Source organism: Talaromyces stipitatus, genomic scaffold (genome assembly GCF_000003125.1).
Source record: "Talaromyces stipitatus ATCC 10500 scf_1105507295555 genomic scaffold, whole genome shotgun sequence".
Lineage (NCBI taxonomy): Eukaryota > Fungi > Ascomycota > Eurotiomycetes > Eurotiales > Trichocomaceae > Talaromyces > Talaromyces stipitatus.
This window is the reverse complement of record NW_002990116.1, coordinates 1,985,647-2,002,713: the sequence shown is the minus strand read 5'-3', so window position 1 is coordinate 2,002,713 and position 17,067 is coordinate 1,985,647. Positions and strand designations below refer to the sequence as shown.

At 49.0% G+C, this 17,067-nt stretch overlaps 7 protein-coding genes across 9 annotated transcripts; 4 read left to right on the top strand and 3 right to left on the bottom strand.

Annotated features, from left to right (window-relative positions):
- The first annotated feature begins 348 nt into the window (after window positions 1-348).
- On the top strand, window positions 349-2,719 carry TSTA_118510 (calcineurin catalytic subunit CnaA). The gene is made up of 4 exons (XM_002482031.1): window positions 349-741; window positions 818-1,149; window positions 1,202-2,364; window positions 2,416-2,719. The coding sequence occupies exons 1-4, from the start codon at window positions 621-623 to the stop codon at window positions 2,468-2,470; spliced, it is 1,671 nt and encodes a 556-aa protein (XP_002482076.1). The 5' UTR covers window positions 349-620; the 3' UTR covers window positions 2,471-2,719.
- Window positions 2,720-2,881: 162 nt separating this feature from the next.
- TSTA_118500 (uncharacterized protein) lies at window positions 2,882-4,938 on the top strand (the record flags this gene model as incomplete). Its single annotated transcript, XM_002482030.1, has 3 exons — window positions 2,882-3,314; window positions 3,366-3,501; window positions 3,564-4,938. The coding sequence occupies 3 exons, from the start codon at window positions 2,882-2,884 to the stop codon at window positions 4,936-4,938; spliced, it is 1,944 nt and encodes a 647-aa protein (XP_002482075.1).
- A 64-nt stretch (window positions 4,939-5,002) lies between these two features.
- TSTA_118490 (Phospholipase/Carboxylesterase superfamily) lies at window positions 5,003-6,227 on the bottom strand (the record flags this gene model as incomplete). The annotated part of the gene is made up of 2 exons (XM_002482029.1): window positions 5,003-6,006; window positions 6,107-6,227. The coding sequence occupies 2 exons, from the start codon at window positions 6,225-6,227 to the stop codon at window positions 5,003-5,005; spliced, it is 1,125 nt and encodes a 374-aa protein (XP_002482074.1).
- Window positions 6,228-6,786: 559 nt separating this feature from the next.
- TSTA_118480 (CipC-like antibiotic response protein, putative) lies at window positions 6,787-7,272 on the top strand (the record flags this gene model as incomplete). Its single annotated transcript, XM_002482028.1, has 3 exons — window positions 6,787-6,805; window positions 6,869-7,000; window positions 7,061-7,272. The coding sequence occupies 3 exons, from the start codon at window positions 6,787-6,789 to the stop codon at window positions 7,270-7,272; spliced, it is 363 nt and encodes a 120-aa protein (XP_002482073.1).
- On the bottom strand, window positions 7,112-9,079 carry TSTA_118470 (isoflavone reductase family protein). Of its 3 annotated transcripts, XM_002482025.1 has the most exons (5): window positions 9,013-9,079; window positions 8,698-8,837; window positions 8,342-8,626; window positions 7,962-8,288; window positions 7,112-7,870 (listed from the first exon to the last, which is right to left on the bottom strand). In XM_002482025.1, exons 2-5 carry the CDS (start codon window positions 8,779-8,781, stop codon window positions 7,586-7,588), a joined length of 981 nt encoding a protein of 326 aa, XP_002482070.1. In that variant the 5' UTR covers window positions 8,782-8,837; window positions 9,013-9,079; the 3' UTR covers window positions 7,112-7,585. The 3 variants fall into 3 exon arrangements, with proteins under 3 accessions (XP_002482070.1, XP_002482071.1, XP_002482072.1); XM_002482026.1 differs by lacking the exon at window positions 9,013-9,079 and having other exon boundaries at window positions 8,698-8,859; XM_002482027.1 differs by lacking the exon at window positions 9,013-9,079 and having other exon boundaries at window positions 7,112-8,288; window positions 8,698-8,859.
- A 1,568-nt stretch (window positions 9,080-10,647) lies between these two features.
- On the top strand, window positions 10,648-12,433 carry TSTA_118460 (1,3-beta-glucanosyltransferase, putative; the record flags this gene model as incomplete). Its single annotated transcript, XM_002482024.1, has 2 exons — window positions 10,648-12,228; window positions 12,395-12,433. 2 exons carry the CDS (start codon window positions 10,648-10,650, stop codon window positions 12,431-12,433), a joined length of 1,620 nt encoding a protein of 539 aa, XP_002482069.1.
- A 144-nt stretch (window positions 12,434-12,577) lies between these two features.
- On the bottom strand, window positions 12,578-15,339 carry TSTA_118450 (cobalamin-independent methionine synthase MetH/D; the record flags this gene model as incomplete). Its single annotated transcript, XM_002482023.1, has 2 exons — window positions 12,578-15,051; window positions 15,109-15,339. The coding sequence occupies 2 exons, from the start codon at window positions 15,337-15,339 to the stop codon at window positions 12,985-12,987; spliced, it is 2,298 nt and encodes a 765-aa protein (XP_002482068.1). The 3' UTR covers window positions 12,578-12,984.
- Window positions 15,340-17,067: the final 1,728 nt, after the last annotated feature.

Genomic DNA, 17,067 nt, shown 5'->3' with positions numbered 1-17,067 from the left:
CTCCGTACCAATCTTGACCAAAAATCACATGATTAGGAATAATCCATGCAGTGTCCGCTGCCTGATTCTGGAGGCTCCTACCTGACAGTCAGCCGCACAGCACATTCAACTAACTCCGCGACAAATCTGATGAAAAGCCAGATTCTTTCCTCCAATCTTTCCAGCGGTATTGCACTTTTGCCACTGGTAGATCTCTTATCAAACCCTCACAGCGCACGCGACCCGCACGAGCATCTAGTTTGCGATTTCAATAAATATCCGAGAGCTTGATCCAACCCTCTTCGTCGTTCCTCCCACTCGACACGTTTCTCGAGCACAACCACCCGTCTGAATATTTCATCGAAGGTCCTCTTCGACAGATCGAGTGGAGTGACATACAATCGATCAGCATACACATTCGTCGTCTTGAGTTGTGCGTACGGCTCCCAGTAGTAGTAAAAAAAAGGGCCCCGCCGCCACACGCGCTCTCAATCTGTGTTTCCTTCCCGCCATTCTCTCCTCCTTTTCCCCCCCTCGACCTTGCTCCAAACGCTCAGCCGTACGGGCGTCCATTTATCTTTTCAGCCGATTATATTAATATTGAATTTGAGATTTCGATTTGATATTGATATTTAGTCAAGATGATGGACAAGCAGATTGAACATGCGGTGACGCACAAAAAGCCCGTGCCCGAGATTGATTTTACCTTGCACAGGATGGAAGATGGCACCCAAGTGTCAACAATGGAACGAGTATGCAAAGGTATTGTCCCCTGTCTTTGTCGACACTAATTGGTGTCGATTTAACCCCATTTCGATACCATACTGATATCAAAAAGAGGTGCAGGCGCCGGCGCTCACAGTTCCCTCGGACGAAAGTTTCTGGTCACCGGATGATCCCAGCAAACCCAACTTGCCATTCCTGAAGCAGCATTTTTACAGAGAAGGACGACTTACAGAAGAACAAGCGCTGTCGATTATCAACGCCGGTACTGAAATACTTCGCTCCGAACCCAACCTCCTTGAAATGGACGCTCCGATCACGGTGTGCGGTGACGTGCACGGCCAATACTATGATTTGATGAAATTGTTTGAAGTCGGCGGAGATCCTTCCGAGACCAGATATTTATTTTTGGGTGATTATGTCGATAGAGGTTACTTTAGCATTGAGGTTGGTTCTATTTGGCCATGTTTTCTGCATCGTGGATTAACGGAATGTCTAGTGCGTGCTTTATCTATGGGCGCTCAAAATTTGGTATCCCAATTCCCTTTGGCTGTTACGAGGAAATCACGAATGCCGCCATTTGACAGATTACTTCACCTTTAAACTCGAGTGCAAGCACAAGTATTCTGAGAGGGTTTACGATGCATGTATGGAGTCCTTTTGCGCTCTACCTTTGGCTGCCGTCATGAATAAACAGTTTCTGTGTATCCATGGGGGTTTGAGTCCAGAGTTGCATACCCTCGAAGATATCAAAGCTATCGATCGATTTAGGGAGCCTCCTACTCATGGATTGATGTGCGACATCCTTTGGGCTGATCCGTTGGAGGAATTTGGACAGGAGAAGACTGGCGAATATTTTGTGCATAACAACGTCCGAGGATGTTCGTATTTCTTCTCGTATCCGGCTGCATGCGCTTTTCTGGAGAAGAATAACTTGCTTTCAATCATTCGAGCCCACGAGGCACAAGATGCGGGTTATCGAATGTATCGAAAGACTCGTACCACTGGCTTCCCGAGTGTGATGACGATTTTCAGCGCACCGAATTACTTGGACGTTTATAATAACAAGGCAGCCGTTCTCAAGTACGAGAACAACGTGATGAATATCCGTCAATTCAATTGCACGCCTCATCCGTACTGGCTTCCTAATTTCATGGATGTTTTCACCTGGTCGCTTCCTTTTGTGGGAGAGAAGATTACAGATATGCTCATTGCCATCCTGAACACCTGCTCAAAAGAGGAACTCGAAGACGATACTCCGTCATCCGTTTCGCCTACGCTACCTTCACCGCCATCAGCTACCGATAAGGACGACAGCGAATTCAAGCGACGTGCAATCAAGAATAAAATCCTCGCCATTGGCCGTCTCTCCCGAGTTTTCCAAGTGTTGCGAGAGGAATCTGAGCGAGTTACCGAACTCAAAACTGCATCTGGTGGTCGTCTCCCTGCTGGAACACTTATGCTTGGTGCCGAAGGTATCAAACAAGCGATTCACAACTTTGAGGATGCGCGCAAGGTTGATTTACAAAACGAGCGACTACCTCCCTCGCAGGAAGAAGTTGCTCGTAAGAGCGAGGAGGATCGCCGAATTGCTCTTGAAAGGGCTCAACGAGAGGCCGAAAACGATACCGGGTTGGCCACTGTGGCTAGACGTATTAGCATGTAAGTTCACCCCCTTATAAGGTATATTTACAAGATTCTAATGTTTATCAGGTCTGGAAACTCGAGACGCCGAAGAGAAGCAGCAAATCGCGAAGCTTCTAGTTAACGTCGGTTGTTACTAAAAGAATATACCCATGCGAATTAATCCTATCGCAGTCTCTAATTCTTTCTTCCACAATGTCAAATGTATTTGACATGAGATATGTACATACACCGCGGAATGAACAATGAAATAACTCAAGGATTTTCTTCTATTTCATGTTGTTCGGCAGAGCGTTGGCTGGTTGGAATGATGTATTCGTGGCTGGGCGTCTTGATGTGATTACGAGTTTGATGAACAATTGCTTTTCTTTTGAAATATTTGTAGAAAATTGTCAATGTAAACATTGATGTTTATAGCTGAAAAGGTACCGGCACCCGAAATGCGGAACCGTAGCCAGCCAACGTACCCGTAAAAGAAAAAGAAGCTGACATCCGCAGAATCCAGAAAAGATAGCTTCTTTATAACAACCCCAGAATGCCTACAAAACTGCGCACCGCAGTTCGCAGGAGCTTAAGTCCTCTTGCAGGAAAGAATACCGGTGTAGGCATTACAACAGAAGGAAAAGTATTCTACTGTCCTTCCTGCTCAACATGGCGAAGACGAACCGTCTCAACAGTCACGAATAGTTACCGAGCGCGCAACCCGGCTGGTTTTCGACATGTTTTCCACGACAATAACACCCCCAAAATCAACGCAGCGACACGTCGATATTTGACTGTGTCAGCTCCTACGAGACTGAATTCCTCGGCTAGTCTTGTCGTCGACAAGAGCGTACCCGCCCGCTTTCGAGAGTTGTACGCCGCGCTCAAGGAGTTGGAGGATGTTGCTGCGGATCATATCAGTTTGAGCCGATTGCAGCTTGTGCAGCGTGGATTGGAGTCTGAGGAGCCTGTTGTTCGTGTTGCTGGTAGTTTCCCCCCTGCCTGGTCTGAAGTGTTTATGGCTGATTTGGTGGTAGTGCTTGGTGTCAACAATGCGCGTACTACTCGTCGACTGGTTAGGTTACTTTTGGCGGATCCATTGACGGAGCGACAGTCTTGGGAAGATTTGATAGATTCTTATGGAATTGAAGGGTCGAATGGATTACTCATTCGGTATATCTAATCGTTACATTTCTGCAAACAAAGGGCCATCGGCTGATAGATTCTGGAAATAGATACGGCGAAGAATCCGGCATTGTCGAAAATAACCTTTGTCCTACGATATCGATAAACTCTCCCCTGCTGAAACAAGGCCGGATCGAATTGTTTGTGAGCACACTTGGTCCGGGTCAAGAACCGGATACGGGCCCTATTACAGATGAGGTGTTTTTCGTGCCGACGATTACGGTTCAGTCGATGGAGAGTGGTGGACATGAACTGATTAGATACCCGGTCCACAAAACTATCATATTTGGTACGGGCACAGAAGGGCTGTTGGCCTATTCTGGTTTATTGGGTCGTGCTGCTTGGAAGTCTTCGGAAAAGTTGGTGCATGGGGTTATTGAGTTGGGTGTTGAGGGAGATAGACAAAAGGATGGCGCAGTGACGTTTGTGAACACGGAGGTGGCAGAGACTGCATTGGACAAGTTTCGGGAATCGGTTCGATTTGCATCGGAATATGAGCGTGGTTGGACGGCAGGTGGTGTTCAGTCGGTGGCTGACTGGTTACCTACGGCCTTTACGAAGTCAGGATTGAGCTCGGAGCTGCAGACAATCATCGAATCATTGCTAGATGCAGCTGAAGAAGGGGTTACTGTGGAAGAAGTCAGGCGCGGCAAGGAATTGGCGTTGACTGATACATCTGCAGAGACCCGCCGGAGTCTTGACCAGTCAGTCTCCATATGGGCTGAGCGGGCTCATACCGAGCTTCGCAACGCTTTAGACGAGGGCTTTGCGAGTCAGAGATGGAATGGACTGTCATGGTGGAAACTCTTCTGGCGTGTCGACGACGTGGGATCCGTCACGTCAGAGATTCTACAAACTAGATATCTCCCCCGATCCGAGAAGGAAATGATTTGGACGGCAGGACGTGTTGAGCAGACTGGTCTGTTAGACGGAGCGTCCGACACTCCAAATCTGGCAGAGCCGTCGCCCGTCAAGGATACAGAGCAGCCCGAAAGCGACACCCCTCCCTGGCCACTACAAATCGCTACTAGCCGTCTGCACATGCTCAAAACGACTGTCCCGTCTTTACAAGCGCTCTCGCAGGGCCTTGTACTTTTCAGCGCCTCGACTGCAGGTCTAACGTCGGCTCTATCGGCATTACTATACACATCCGCGTCAACTGGTCTGTACGAAGCATGCACAATCGCGGCTGTTGGGTTGATGTATTCCCTTCGTCGACAACAGGTCAAATGGGAAAATGCGCGAGCTGTATGGCAAGCTGAAGTTCGCGAACAGGGCCGTACTGCGTTGATAGAGACGGAGCAAGTGTTGCGTCGGTTGATTCGAGATGGGCCGTCCTTACCAAGGGATGAGAGTGCTGAAAGGCGGGCGAAGATGGTTATTGCTCGCGCTAGAAAGGCGCTTGAAGACGTTCGGGAGAAATAAGTGTATATTATATTAGGATGTTAGTATTATTGCATTGTAAACTACTAGACTTTCGATATAGTGGTCACGTCAACTCAATAGCTCCATCTGGCACACCTTTCCTACTCTGGAGTCTCCTCGCAAAAAATTGCATAACCGGCAACATATCCTCTCTGCTCCGCGGCATACCATCCCCTCGTCTATTCCAACGATGAATCTCGACGAACTCGAAGATATCCCTTGTCCTTTTAAGAGCCGTATCCGTCACCGCCGAAAAACCATCATCTCGACCTGCAAGCAACAACACCGGCGTCCTGTCTTTGGGACCTAACGTACTCGCCGAGAGAGGATAAGCAGCACCAAACGAAACCACACCCGACAACGAGGGATAATACGATTTATCACCTATTTTACCCCTCCCTTCCCTCGCACTCGCGCTGGACGGCGTCCAGGTCGACTCCGTCGAAGACTCAATCGATGCTGCGACGGTCATTTCATCTTCAACGGGGGGATGTAAACCCAGTTCCCTCGCGGCATCCAACGCCGCCATCCCGCCCTGTCCAAATCCCAAAAGCATTATATCGCGTAACTTGTACCCACATTTTCTGACCAAAGTATCCGTAATCACATCCTTTACCAACAGACGACGCGCACGATCAAACCCGGCATCCATAGCCAACGCCCCCTCGGTCCGACTATCGTTATCATTGTTAAAGACAACGTCATCGCCCCAGTGGAATCCTCCACCGGGAATATCGATAAAACTGCTCGGTAAGGGTGTGGGACCCTGGACGGTTATACAGATAGTCTCGGGGAGGTTGAGGGCGCGGCCGAAGGAGGCGAATTTGGTGGCTGTGTCGCCTAGGCCGTGGAGGAGGATGAGGATGTTATGGGCGGAGGTTGAGGTGGGTGGTGGGGTGGTGTCGGGTGAGCCTGGGTAGGAGATTGTGATGGTTGCGTTTGGGGGGAAGTCGTCTGCGATGGGGAGTTTGGGTGGCATTTTCTTCTTCTTCTGTCTTCTGAGGATCGTCAATGGTTTCCAGGTTAGTGGTGGTGGTTGATGGAGTGCGGACTTGTCAAGTGAGTTTACTGCTATGACGATTTACGAGTTTCGGTGAACACGACTACGTACGCATCAGACATCAGACATCAGACATCAGACATCGGGATCATACTTTTCATATTCAACCTATTGCTTGATTATTGATCAATTGATGGCAAGTATCTCCGTCTGACTGATCTGATGCCCATCGAGCACCGCCACGATGCAGCATCGTATTGTGGCTGGTATGTTCCTCCTGCCCCGCCATTCGTACGAGACAACAGAATATTCTCCCAGCCAGCCAGCCACGCTCACAGAGGAACAAATGGGATGGCAAATAGGACGCAATTGTGTCATTCAGATTGATCTGCTCCTCTTATGAGACCATTTGTTTCAGTCAGTCGTGGTTCAGGGGTATTGTATGATGCGACAATTGGCTGTCCCAGGCATCGGCATTTAAATAAAAAGACGCATCGATACAGGTATATACGATACATGGTTTCGATATACCAATCGATGGCCAGTGTGGCTGAGTTGTCGTCTGAAACTGCTCAATTGCACCAATCATTCTTCATTCTCTGCGATAAAATGTCGTCTGATTGGTAGACTGACAGCAAATGGAGCACCATATCGAAGCTTTAGCCAAGTTACTTGGCCAAAGCTTACATTACGAGATACCTTTCTGTATCATACAGCTGTCTAGTGAGGGGTAGCAGTCCCCGCAGCTTATAAGAAGCTGTTCCCCCTACTCACAGTTCTCCTTCATTCAGACAACTTACTCCTCTTCAATCAAGACATATATATATCTATATACATACAACATCAACATGGGTTTCTTCGGTTGGGGTATGTATCTTCTCGCACTGCATATGCATGCCATGCATGACTAATAAATACTGCTAAACACAGACGAATCTCAAGCCTCTCACGAGCAGGTCTACGGCGGCCAGCCTCATGAAGGCAAGCTCTCTCACGAACTGATTGCCGGAGCCGCCAGTTTCGAGGCTTTCAAGGCTTTTGAAGACCACCGCCGTGCCGAGGGTAAACCCCCCCTCCACCCCCGTCCGCTTTTTTAGACCATGATGCTTACAACTCGTATAGGAGAACCAGTCTCCCACGCCTTCGCAAAAGAGGCTCTCGTCGGCCTCGTCGGCGCCGAAGTCGACAAGCTCGTCGAAACAAAGGGTCTCGATGAATACGACAGAATCCAGGCCAAGCGTCATGCGGAGGAGAACGTGCAGGGTCTGTATGATCAGCACTACGGTGGACAGGATCAGTGGCATCCTGATTATGATCGTCCTCAGCGATGGTAGATACGATACGCTACTGCAGCATATGATGTGAATGAAATTATTGCTATGTATTTTGTTGCGTAGAGTGTAGTAATGACTGGAACCTTAGGTAATTATCTGCCAAGTACTAGAGTCGTCTAATCAAACGTACACACGTATACCAACCCCCCCGGCCGGCATAACGAAAAGCTTCATCCATGTATAATATCTATCTCACCTCTCCGTCCGCACCTAGGTGGAAGCAAAGCCAGCTAGCTTCCAATGCAACAAAACGATAAAGACCATAACCATTCTTCCACATTCTTCCACACTCGCTCTTAAAAAGTTTTGGGGATTAATAAATCCTCGAAATCCGATCCGTATACACCCCCGTCGCAGTCCCATGTAATAACTCCTGAACATACTCCTCAAACAAAATCGGCTTAAAATCCGGATACAACTCCTTTGCATCTAGATAGCCCAAATACTTTGCATATTCAGGTACGTTGTCGCCTCGAATACCCCACGACAGTTGATATTCGGCAACGAATCGAGCGGTGAATTTGGTCGGTTCAAAGGGGTATGTTTCGCTTGAGGCCCGGGTTTCAGCGACTCGTTTGTGGACGGTTTCTTCGGGGATCTATCCTTTGTCAGTATGAAAGATTTTTTTTCCTCTTTTCTTTTCTTCTTTCCCCCCCCCCTTTTGCAAGGGAGGGAGGGAACGGACGTACGTATCTCCGCTCAACCTTCTCACCGCTCAATCTCTCAACCGTATCAAAAATCTCTGCCGGCGACATCACCACATTATACGCAAAGACCATCTTGTTCTCTGTACGAGGATCAACAATGATCTTGGCAACGTATTTCCCAATGTCGCGCAAATCAGTGAATGAACTGGGCGTCCTGCCGTCGCCAATCAATTCGTCGTTGGAGGTCGTCATGGCATAGTCTATTTTGCCGGATGGTAGGCGTGGAGTTGCGATTTGGTACCACCAGCCAATGTCGATGATGGTGTAGGGCAGTTTGATTTGTTTAATGTGATTGTATACTTTTTCCTTCTGTGAGGCTGTCAGTAGCCGGCCATTAACCGGGAAAGAGGGAAAAGACAAACCTCATCGCGCAACCACATAATCCCCCCCGGCGCGCAGATCGTGATGAATCCACATGGAATAAATCGCTTGACACCCGCAACCTTTGCTGCCGTCGCGATATTGTGCTGGATATGCTGATCGGACGGCCCGACACTGCTGACGACTATATCGATTCCCTTCAGGGCCTCGGCTAGTTCTTCCTTGGGCGCTGTCAGATCGCATTGGCGGATTATGACGCCTTTCTTTTCGAGGTCGAGGAGTTGCGGTTTGTGGACGGACGCGGCTCTGGTGAATGCGTAGACTTCCTGTCGTCTGTATTTAGAAACAGCGTTCTTTTTTTAAGAGATGGGTGGGTAGGAAAAGGAAAGGTACGTACAAATCCGCCTGCATTAAGTAGCCCGTTCGCAATGGATCGGCCAGTCTCTCCGGTTGCTCCAATGAGCAACACCTTCGTAGCCATGTTTGTATTATCTCAAGTGAAGATCTCAAAATACAGTGGCGATTAATCAATCAAAGCTGATAATCGGTCAGACGTATAGAATAGTGAAAAGGGAAGAAGAGAAGAAGTTGCCAATGAAGAAATTAAACCGCTTCCCAGCTATGACGATTTGGTTATGAGGATGGGGGATGATCCCCACTAGCACAGTATTGGCTGCGAGTGACATGATGAAAATACTTGGATGCTACGTACAGGTCAAAACATGGTCATGATTGAGCGGGTGGGCCTTGATTGCAGGATAACTACATAGTAGGTGGTCAGTTTAACATATGTTGCAACGGTTGTATCTATACAAGAACAAAATATATCCCGTTCGTGCTGAAATCAGATGTTGAGGAAAATATCACTGGCATATGACGTCAAAGTCCCGTGACGAATACCGGGCCGAGCATTTTCGGAAACCCTTTACTCTTCACAACTCGGCCAATGCCGATTCTCTCTCTTCGAGAGACATTTGCGCTTAATTCAAACTTTCCAAGTCAACAGATGATTCTCCAATAAATAATTCGTCTAATGTCTCGGGAGCAACTCCGATCCAACGTTGTGATTACTGCTACCTACGCATACCTGCGGAGTGCGTCCGGAGCACATACAGCCGACACTCTGACCGGGCTGACGAGTCACGACGGACGACTTGGATATCGTCAAGACTCTCTGCATGGATGATCCGTCGACAAGAGTGTCGATCTGTGGAAGTTCCATCTTTTAGAGAAAGGGAATGCTTGGGGTCTGAGAGCGTTCAAAAACTTCTTCCATATGCCCTTCTGGAATAGGGTGACCAGTTGAGTAGTCGCCCCGGGTGAGGAAGACAAGGAGTCAATTGGATCACCACGGTCAGATCACACAACGAAGACTCGGATGAATCCCAATAACAATCCGATACCTGCTGAATTCGTACGGAGTAGTCACTGAATACTCTGTACTATGTAATAGACTGATATGTATTTGCTGTGGTACCGCGTCTACGTACTCCGTGGAGAGAAAGCAACGCTGAGTCGCTGACTAGGTCAAGGACAAGCTAGTGTTCTCTTAAGACAAGGCCGCTTAAAATAGCAGCACCAAGCCGTACAGAGTCGGAGGAGACCCAGACAGACCCAGACGAGATCCATCAGGACCATGACTAACTCATATGTCTGACTGCTCATCATAATAGACCGTCCCCCCCCCCCCCCTTTTGAAGGATGAATCTTCCGAGTTCACCAGCCAAACATCAATGGTTTCCGTCTTGTATCATCGTAGCTTAGCTATACTCCGTAGAGCATTTCCGCTTCAGACTTCTTTGCGTCTCCTGGGCCAAAAGGGGCGGCCATTCTGGACTTAGCGTAGTTACAGACAAGTATTGTATTATACGAGCCAATCAGCGAGCGTGGCTCAGCAACTGGGCCGAGAGTACGCGCCAATTACTGACTTCTCAGTTTCTGATTGGCTCTAGACTGTCCCTGGCCCACCCGCGCGGACCACCCGGAAGGGGGCCTACCTGTGGGGCTTATTACAGGATGTTTTACACTCTGTAATACGCTGAAATCGAACGCTGATGCACCCCAGTTTAATAATACCTGCGTCCTTGGCTCTCCCCTTCTTCTTCCTCTTTCATACATCCTCTCTTCTTGGCTTTGGCCTTCATTCTCGACCAAAAAAGCTTCATTTTCTTGACGCTCCATGAGCTATTTTCCGTTTTAGATCGTTCGCTTATCATTTTTACATCTTCATAGTCAGTCCTTCATTATACATTTAATCCTTTAGTAGAAGAGCGTGTCTCGCTCTTCCGGCACATTCGCTTTATCCATAGGGACACCTCCTTTTTCCATTCAGAATATCCCTCTCACCATGAAATTCTCGGCCCTCGCCGCTGCCGGCGCTTTCCTCGCTGGCACTGTTCTTGCCGACGTCGACGAGATCGTCATCAAGGGAAGCAAGTTCTTCTACAAGACCAATGGTACTCAATTCTTTATCCGCGGTGTTGCCTACCAGGAGCCGGCCACCAGCAGCAACAGCTTCATCGACCCTCTGGCCGATATCAATGCTTGCAATCGTGATATCCCCTACTTGACTGCCATCCGCACAAACACGATCCGTGTCTACGGCGTCGACCCTACCAAGGACCACTCGGCATGTATGAACGCCTTCGCCGCCAGCGACATCTACATGATCATCGATCTTGGCTCCCCCACTGACTCCATCAACCGTGCCAGCCCGTCTTGGGAAGTCCCTCTCTACCAGCGCTACACTGCTGTGATTGACGCTTTCGCCAACTACACCAACGTCATTGGTTTCTTTGCCGGAAACGAAGTCACCAACAACGCCTCCTACACTGAAGCTAGCGCTTTCGTCAAGGCTGCCGTCCGTGATTCCAAGGCTTATGTCAAGCAGAAGGGTTACAACAAGGGTGTCGGTTACGCCACTGCTGATGCCCAGGATATCCGTCTCCAGGTCGCCGATTACTTCAACTGCCACTCCGCCGACGAATCTGTTGACTTTTACGGCGACAATGTCTACGAATGGTGCGGTACTACTGCCACGTTCCAGACATCGGGCTACAACGAGATCGTCAAGAACTACTCCAGTTACTCTGTCCCCTACTTCTTTGCCGAATACGGTTGCAACACTGTTAAACCTCGTACTTTTACCAACATCGAATCCATGTACGGTCCAGACATGCAGGATATGCTGAACGGTGGTTTCGTCTACGAATACTTCAACGAGGCCAACGACTATGGGTTGGTCTCTCTCCAGGGCTCTAGCGTCAGCACCCGTTCCGATTACAATTCCTTCTCCACCGAGATCGCCAAGGCCACCCCCAGCGGTGTCGTCAGCGCTTCTTACACTCCTACCAACACCGCTCTCCAGGCTTGCCCCACCGTCGACTCTGTCTGGAAGGCTAGTTCCAGTCTTCCCCCTACCCCCAACGAAGCTCTCTGCAACTGCATGGTCGCCTCTCTTTCCTGCGTTGTCTCCGACAACGTCGACTCCAAGAACTACGGCCAACTTTTCGACTTGATCTACGGCTTCGGCGACACCTCCTACACTGCCGGCATTTCTGCCAACGCCACCAGCGGAAAATACGGTGCCTACAGCATGTGCGCCGTCAAGGACCAACTCTCCTGGGCCCTCAACGCCTACTACCAGGTCCAATCCGCCAAGGGTAACGGTAACAATGCCTGCGACTTCAGCAGCTCCGCCACCACCCAAGCTGCCACTACTTCCGGTAGCTCTTGTTCCACTATGTTGGCCGCCGTGGGCACCGCTGGTACGGGCTCTGCCTCTGGTGCCAGCGCTACTGGAACCGGTAGCTCTCACACTTCTTCGGGGGCTGCTTATCCCGGTGCTTCCCCGCAGGCCGTTTTTGTCGGTACCTGGCAATTGAGCGCGTATATCCTCGCTGCTCTTCTTAGTGGTGGTGCCATGCTCGTTCTGTAAACCAATTTCTTGAACCCCTGCACAAAAAGCAAAAGATGATATTCGCACATACATATACATATATCATCGATCGAAACGACCATTTGCCCTTTTTGATTTTTTTTTCCTGCTATTTCGATTTGCTTGAAAAGGGGGTAATACTCCTGTTGTTTGATAGTTGATTCTGTATTACATTGGCATGCTTGTAAAGTTGTAAATCGATCTTTTTTTCTCTGTCTCCTGTTATCTACTTCTTGTTTACATTCTACATAAAATCCATTCTTGTGATTTATAAGATGTAAGTTTTTAATAAACATCATTTCAAGAGCAAATCACTTCAAGGTTACATATCAGAGAATATGAAGGTGTAGAAAACTCATTATTTTTGAGGTCTTTCAAGATACCCAGGCTACTAGGCATCATCAATCTATAAGTAAACTAAACTAATGCCCCCAAAGAAACGCCGCGTTGAGAATGGCGCCTGTTTGAAAAGCTTTCAAGGATTTCATCACACATCATCGTTCTAACAAGGAAAAATTTTTCACCCATAACCCTCCGGTAAATGCATATGCTGTTGAAACAAAGATTTTGGTTGGATACCGAGTTCCAAGGTATAATAGTTTTTGACAAAGGAAAAACGTTAAAAGGGATATCAACTGAAATAGAGAATTATCAAGTCCCATGTGGTCTGGAGGGAAGACGAAAAGGAGACGAAAGAAGAAGAAAAAAGAGGAAGAGGATAGACCAATGTTCTTAGCTTGCTACAACTTAAGCCTTGTATTGCTCACGGAAGTGCTTGGCCGCATTGACCAAGTGGGTCAAGGCAGGCTTGACCTGTTCCCAGGTACGGGTCTTGAGACCGCAGTCCGGGTTGATCCAGAGCTGCTCAGGGCGGAGATACTGCAACATCTCAGAGATACGCTGCTTGATCTCCTCCTCAGGCGGGATACGAGAAGTGTGGATATCGTAGACACCAGGTCCGATGTGACGCGGGTAGGCTTCGTCAATGAAGACCTTGAGGAGCTTAGCATCGGAACGGGAGTTCTCGATGGAAAGAACGTCGGCGTCAAGGGCAGCAATGGCGTGGAAGAAGTCCTGGAACTCAGAGTAACAGAAGTGGGAGTGGATCTGAGTGGAATCCTCAACGCCAGCGGTGGAGAGCTTGAAGCTGTTCACCGCCCAGTCCAAGTAAGCCTCGCGCTCCTTGCCAGAGCGGAGAGGGAGACCCTCACGGAGAGCGGGCTCATCGACCTGGATGACGTAGATACCGTTCTTCTCGAGGTCAACAACCTCATCACGGAGAGCAAGAGCAAGCTGGAAGGCCTGAACAGACTGATGGACATCGTCACGAGGGAAAGACCATCGGAGACAAGTGACAGGGCCAGTAAGCATACCCTTCATAGGCTTCTTGGAGATGGAAGCAGCGTACTTGCTCTCCTTGACGGTCATAGGAGCGGGACGAGAGATGTCACCGACAATGATTGGTGGGCGGACGCAACGGGATCCGTAGGATTGGACCCAAGCGTGGGTGGTGAAAACGTAACCTTCGAGTCTCTCACCAAAGTATTGAACCATGTCGTTACGCTCAGGCTCACCGTGAACGTAGACATCAAGGCCGAGCTCATCCTGGACTTGGATAGCATAGTCAATCTCCTTGCGGATGAATGCATCGTATTGCTCCTCAGTGATCTCTCCCTTGGTGAACTTGTTACGCTGAACACGAATCTCCTGAGTCTGAGGGAAAGAACCAATGGTGGTGGTGGGGAAAAGAGGCAAGCTCAAGTGAGTCTTTTGTTGAGCGTAACGGGTCTCGAAGCCTGACTTACGCTTGTACAAGTCAGGAGTGACCTTGGAAAGACGTTCCTTAACCTGGGGGTTGTTGGTGCGCTTAGACTCAGCACGAGACTTCTGGGCAGCAGCGTTGGCATCAAGCTCAGCCTGAACAGAGGCAGGGCCTTCAGTAGCAGCCTTGGCGAGGATGGCAACCTCACGGACCTTCTCGACAGCGAAGGAGAACCACTGGTAGACTTCCTCGGGAAGCTTCTTCTCGCTGGCGAGAGTGTGAGGAACGTGGAGGAGAGAGCTGGAGGTGGCGATGACAATACGGTCCTTGCCAAGGGCTGAGGCGGCAGCGTCAATGATCTTGAGGGACTTGGAGAAGTCGTTCTTCCAGATGTTACGTCCATCGACAACACCAAGGGAGAGAGTCTGCTTGGGGCCGAGAGCCTTGATGACGGTCTCGAGCTGCTCAGGGTTACGGACAAGGTCGACGTGGAGAGCGTGGAGTCCAGAGAAAGCTGAAACAGTATCGAGGTTGTGAACGATGTCACCGAAGTAGGTGGCAATGGTGATCTCGGGACCAGCGGTTGCGAGAGCTTCATAGGCAGGCTTGAAAGCAGCCTTGATTTCAGGCTTCAGGTCGAAAACGAGAACAGGCTCATCGATTTGAACACTGTCGGCACCGGCAGCCTTGAGGGCCTTGAGGAGCTCGACGTAGACAGGGACAAGCTTGCTCAACAAAGAGATGGGCTCAACAGAGTGACCACGCTCAGTCTTTCCGAGAGCCAAGAAGGAAACGGGACCGAGAATGACCGGTCGGGTAGCGAAGCCAGCCTCCTTGGCCTCGAGGAATTCCCGGACGGGCTTAGCGTCCTTTGCAAGGGAGAAAGTCTGAGAGTCGCTGAAAGAAGGCTTTGTGTAGTGGTAGTTGCTGTCGAACCATTTCACCATCTCCATGGAGGGGACGTCGACACCGGCACGTTGGCGGCCACGGGCCATGGCGAAGTACTCGTCGAGGATATTGAGTTTTTGGGAAGCATAGCGCTCGGGGGTGGCCTGTAGATGATTCTGAGTATACTCATAGCAGAAAAAAAAAAAGAGCAATCAACTTACACTGAAGAGCTGGATGTGGTCTAAGACTTGGTCGTAGAAGGAGAAGTCGTTGGAGGGGATGATGTCAACACCGGCATCCTTCTGGATCTTCCAGTGAGCAAGACGGAGTCTCTTTCCCTCGGCGATGAGGTCTTCTTGAGAGATCTTGTCGGCCCAGTAAGCTTCAGTGGCCTTCTTGAGATCTCTCAAGACTCCCATACGGGGGAAGCCCAAGACTGCGGATTGAACCATTGTGACTTGAGTCGAGTAATGAACAGATAATAGACAGTTGATAAAATGGCCTCACAAGGCAATACAATTACGCTGAATGACAAGAAAAACAAGTTTATCAGCGACAATTGTGAATTGTGAGATGAAGAAGGAAAAAAAGAAGCTCGAGAGGACACAGGAAATGAGGCTTGTATTAAAGGACAGAAAAAAAGTGTGAGGCAGGAGGGGTGACTTTGTTCTTCGGCCTCCGAAATTTTCGGGCCCCGCCAAAGCAAGCGCTGGAGCTCCAGCAGGCGTCCAGTGGTTGCCCGGAAAACTGAAGCGGTGAGTTTGCGGGGTACTAACTTCAGAATACTGCCGGATTGCGCCATTCTGTTTCTTCTTCCTTTTTTTTGTTGCATGTTTATATCTACTCTACACGGCTCAATGGCTCAATTGATCGGTCATACTCTCTTCGGAGTACGCTGGAATGATATATTTCCATCTATTGACCGGCAGTCACTCAATCACGTCGATATCATCGTTCGCCGCTTCGTGCCATCATTCATCTCCGTTTCGCGCCGGTCGACGATGTACGTACGGATTCGGTCGGAGAAACGTATCACCTAATTCTGACCCGAATTGCTACGGAAACGGGTCGCAGCTCCGTGACAAGATGTTCAGTTGACCGGTGATTGTTTATATAAAGGAGTGCTACCTTGCTGCATTCATAGCTGGGCTCGAAGCTGGACGGGCGTCTCAGTTATCAAGTTCCGAGTCTCCTGAAGATATGCGTTTCTGAAGTTAATGCCGGAATTGCGTTCCGTTCTATTTACTGGTCGTGCCTTCATCCCTTGAAGCGGTTATGTTCATGAATACCAACAGCTGTTCCTATATGGGCACACTGCATGATTATCAGCTGAGGATGCAGACTATTCAATTGAGTTCCCACAGTTTAGATATAGTTCTGGGCAAAGAAAAAGTATTATCTTTTCAGAGAGAGCTGGGCAAGAAAAGCCAATCTCGCCGTATCCAAATCAGGTGAGTCGTGTTGAATGGAAATTATCCCAGCGATATCGGAGGCCCTACTGCAGGGACAGATTGGTTTCTTATCGGATCCTTATCGATAAGGATCTGGTCATACGATACTCTCTTCAGATCTTAATGTAGTGCAACAATTGCTTCCAAGGAGACCAACGGTTCATAAATGAACTCGATTATTCCCAGCAGATAACTGCAGTAAGTCTATACACGTGAAGTTGTAACTGCAAGGTAGAACGAACAGGGTAAATGCTGGCTCGTTCCCCGCAATTTAAGCAGCGTGGATCTAGTGGAGCTAAGAGCCCTAACCCTAACCCTACCGCCATCAGAATGGAGAGCAACCTCTTCGGATGAGAGCAATTTCCCTATCACCTTTTATTATGTTTGATTTCCACACCACTAACGGAGATTGGATTACGATGCCTAATGCGCTGGAGGCTGATTCTAGTGTCTCCTCGGGGACTGTGAGGCAGCTATGGAGAGCGTTAACTAAGAGATGGTAGGTATTTGCTGCACTATACCGCGGGGTATGAATACCCACATGGTCGTCGACTTCGGTTCAATGAAGAGGGAAGATATCTGTAGGGTTAGGGGTTGCTGTATAAGATCCTAGAACTTGTTCGTAGCATGCAAGACATAATAATGAGCCTATCCATGAAATCCAAGCATACGGATGCCGCTATTAAATTGTTCTCTGGTCAAGGCGATGAAAATTCAGATACGATACGA

Bases quoted from the DNA above. Each gene is read 5' to 3' on its own strand.
- TSTA_118470 (XM_002482025.1), bottom strand. From the start codon at position 8,781: ATGGCTACGAAGGTGTTGCTCATTGGAGCAACCGGAGAGACTGGCCGA. The intron at 8,289-8,341 runs GTTTGTCTTTTC...ACAGCCTCACAG, and splicing joins TTATGTGGTTGCGCGATGAG to AAGGAAAAAGTATACAATCA. The intron at 7,871-7,961 runs GTACGTCCGTTC...GACAAAGGATAG, and splicing joins AGAAGGTTGAGCGGAGATAC to ATCCCCGAAGAAACCGTCCA.
- TSTA_118510 (XM_002482031.1), top strand. From the start codon at position 621: ATGATGGACAAGCAGATTGAACATGCGGTGACGCACAAAAAGCCCGTG. The intron at 1,150-1,201 runs GTTGGTTCTATT...CGGAATGTCTAG, and splicing joins GAGGTTACTTTAGCATTGAG to TGCGTGCTTTATCTATGGGC. The intron at 2,365-2,415 runs GTAAGTTCACCC...AATGTTTATCAG, and splicing joins GTGGCTAGACGTATTAGCAT to GTCTGGAAACTCGAGACGCC.